Source organism: Nerophis ophidion, linkage group LG18 (genome assembly GCF_033978795.1).
Source record: "Nerophis ophidion isolate RoL-2023_Sa linkage group LG18, RoL_Noph_v1.0, whole genome shotgun sequence".
In the NCBI taxonomy this organism is placed as follows: domain Eukaryota; kingdom Metazoa; phylum Chordata; class Actinopteri; order Syngnathiformes; family Syngnathidae; genus Nerophis; species Nerophis ophidion.
In genome coordinates this window covers 3446741-3449240 of record NC_084628.1, presented here as the reverse complement: position 1 = coordinate 3449240, position 2500 = coordinate 3446741, and the positions used below count along the sequence as shown (strand labels likewise).

The 2500-nt window shown below is 41.4% G+C and overlaps 1 protein-coding gene across 1 annotated transcript in view; it reads right to left on the bottom strand.

The window, feature by feature from the left end:
• shox2 (shox homeobox 2) overlaps positions 1-2500 on the bottom strand; it is an 18365-nt gene that overhangs the window by 384 nt on the left and 15481 nt on the right. Inside the window, 2 exon segments of the mRNA XM_061878369.1 lie at positions 1-689; positions 691-819. The exon segment at positions 1-689 is cut by the window's left edge and continues 384 nt beyond it. Coding sequence (XP_061734353.1) covers positions 525-689; positions 691-819 — 294 coding nt within the window. The 3' untranslated portion in view covers positions 1-524.

Below are 2500 nucleotides of genomic sequence, written 5' to 3'. Positions count from 1 at the left end.
CCACTTAGCAAAAAAATAATGATAAAAAAAGCACATATATTATGATGTCACATTTCTGGCTTCACCTTTAGGGGCAAAAAAAAAAAAAGAGTTGTCATGCAAAAATTTCGGACCGGAAGTCTTTCTCTTGTCCTTTGTGTGGACCGGAAGTGTTGTTGAATATAACGAGGCCAGCCTCTGTAAAATGTTCCAAACGAAGTCCTAATAGTCAGAGAATGTTCGAAAAAAAATGCAGAATGGTTCGCCTTGTTTGACAAAGTATCGACCGTGCCAGCTGCGTCCTCCTCCTCCTCTTCCTGCTGCTTCTCTTCATCGCCGTCCATGTTTTTCGGCGTAAAAAAAAAAAATTAAAAAAAAAATTAAAAAAAATCCCCTCTGTTTCATAATCTCATAAATATCTTAAAATCTTATAGTTATACACGTCGTCCTTCATTATTCAAAAAAAAAATTGAGAAAAAACAAAACATAAATAGTGTCCCGGCGTTTCCCGCGCATTTGCGTCCCCCCCACCCCCTTCTCTGACGTCACAGGCCCAGCGCCGCCGCGTGTTTCTTGGCCTTCAGTCTCAGGTCGGCGATGCTGGAGTTCTTGCTGGTGTTCTTGGCGGCGGCGGCGGCGGCCACCACGGAGGCGGCGGACGCCGACTCGGCGGCGAGCGTGGCCAGCGGCAGGCCGAAGGGCGGGGGCGGGGAACATCATGTAGGGGGCGTGGGCCGCCAGGTGCGAGTGCAGGTGGTGCTGCGCATGCGCCACCGCGCTGTCCAGCTGCAGCTGCGCCTGCACCTGAAAGGAGAAGGGCGGCACGTTGCAATGACTATCCTGTAGGGACCCACGCGTGGGGAGGGGGGCGGGGGTGGGGAAGAGAAGGGGGAGAACATGCGTTAAGTTGGCAGGACATTCACTTGTACTTATTTGTATGTCAATAGTCCAGGGGAGTGGGTCGCACCGTCAGGGACAAAAAATATTTGTTTGGTCCATGTATAAGTGAAGTAAGGTGAATTATATTTATATAGCGCTTTTCTCTAGTGCAGGGGTCACCCACGCGGTCGCCCGCTGGCCTGTTCTAAAAATAGCTGAAACAGCAGCACTTACCAGTGAGCTGCCTCTATTTTTTACATGTTATTTATTTACTAGCAAGCTGGTCTCGCTTTGCTCAACATTTTTTAATTCTAAGAGAGACAAAACTCACATAGAATTTGAAAATCCAAGAAAATATTTGAAAGACTTGGTCTTCACTTGTTTAAATAAATTCATTTATTTTTTTACTTTGCACCGTCAGTGGCAAAAAATATTCGTTTGGTCCATGTATAAGTGAAGTAAGGTGAATTATATTTATATAGCGCTTTTCTCTAGTGCAGGGGTCACCCACGCGGTCGCCCGCTGGCCTGTTCTAAAAATAGCTGAAATAGCAGCACTTACCAGTGAGCTGCCTCTATTTTTTAAATGTTATTTATTTACTAGCAAGCTGGTCTCGCTTTGCTTGACATTTTTTTTAATTCTAAGAGAGACAAAACTCACATAGAATTTGAAAATCCAAGAAAATATTTGAAAGACTTGGTCTTCACTTGTTTAAATAAATTCATTTATTTTTTTACTTTGCACCGTCAGTGGCAAAAAATATTTGTTTGGTCCATGTATAAGTGAAGTAAGGTGAATTATATTTATATAGCGCTTTTCTCTAGTGCAGGGGTCACCCACGCGGTCGCCCGCTGGCCTGTTCTAAAAATACCTGAAATAGCAGCACTTACCAGTGAGCTGCCTCTATTTTTTACGTGTTATTTATTTACTAGCAAGCTGGTCTCGCTTTGCTTGACATTTTTTTTAATTCCAAGAGAGACAAAACTCAAATAGAATTTGAAAATCCAAGAAAATATTTGAAAGACTTGGTCTTCACTTGTTTAAATAAATTCATTTATTTTTTACTTTGCACCGTCAGTGGCAAAAAATATTCGTTTGGTCCATGTATAAGTGAAGTAAGGTGAATTATATTTATATAGCGCTTTTCTCTAGTGCAGGGGTCACCCACTGGCCTGTTCTAAAAATACCTGAAATAGCAGCACTTACCAGTGAGCTGCCTCTATTTTTTACATGTTATTTATTTACTAGCAAGCTGGTCTTGCTTTGCTCAACATTTTTAAATCTAAGAGAGACAAAACTCAAATAGAATTTGAAAATCCAAGAAAATATTTGAAAGACTTGGTCTTCACTTGTTTAAATAAATTCATTTATTTTTTTACTTTGCACCGTCAGTGGCAAAAAATATTTGTTTGGTCCATGTATAAGTGAAGTAAGGTGAATTATATTTATATAGCGCTTTTCTCTAGTGCAGGGGTCACCCACGCGGTCGCCCGCTGGCCTGTTCTAAAAATAGCTCAAATAGCAGCACTTACCAGTGAGCCGCCTCTATTTTTTACATGTTATTTATTTACTAGCAAGCTGGTCTCGCTTTGCTTGACATTTTTTTTAATTCTAAGAGAGACAAAACTCAAATAGAATTTGA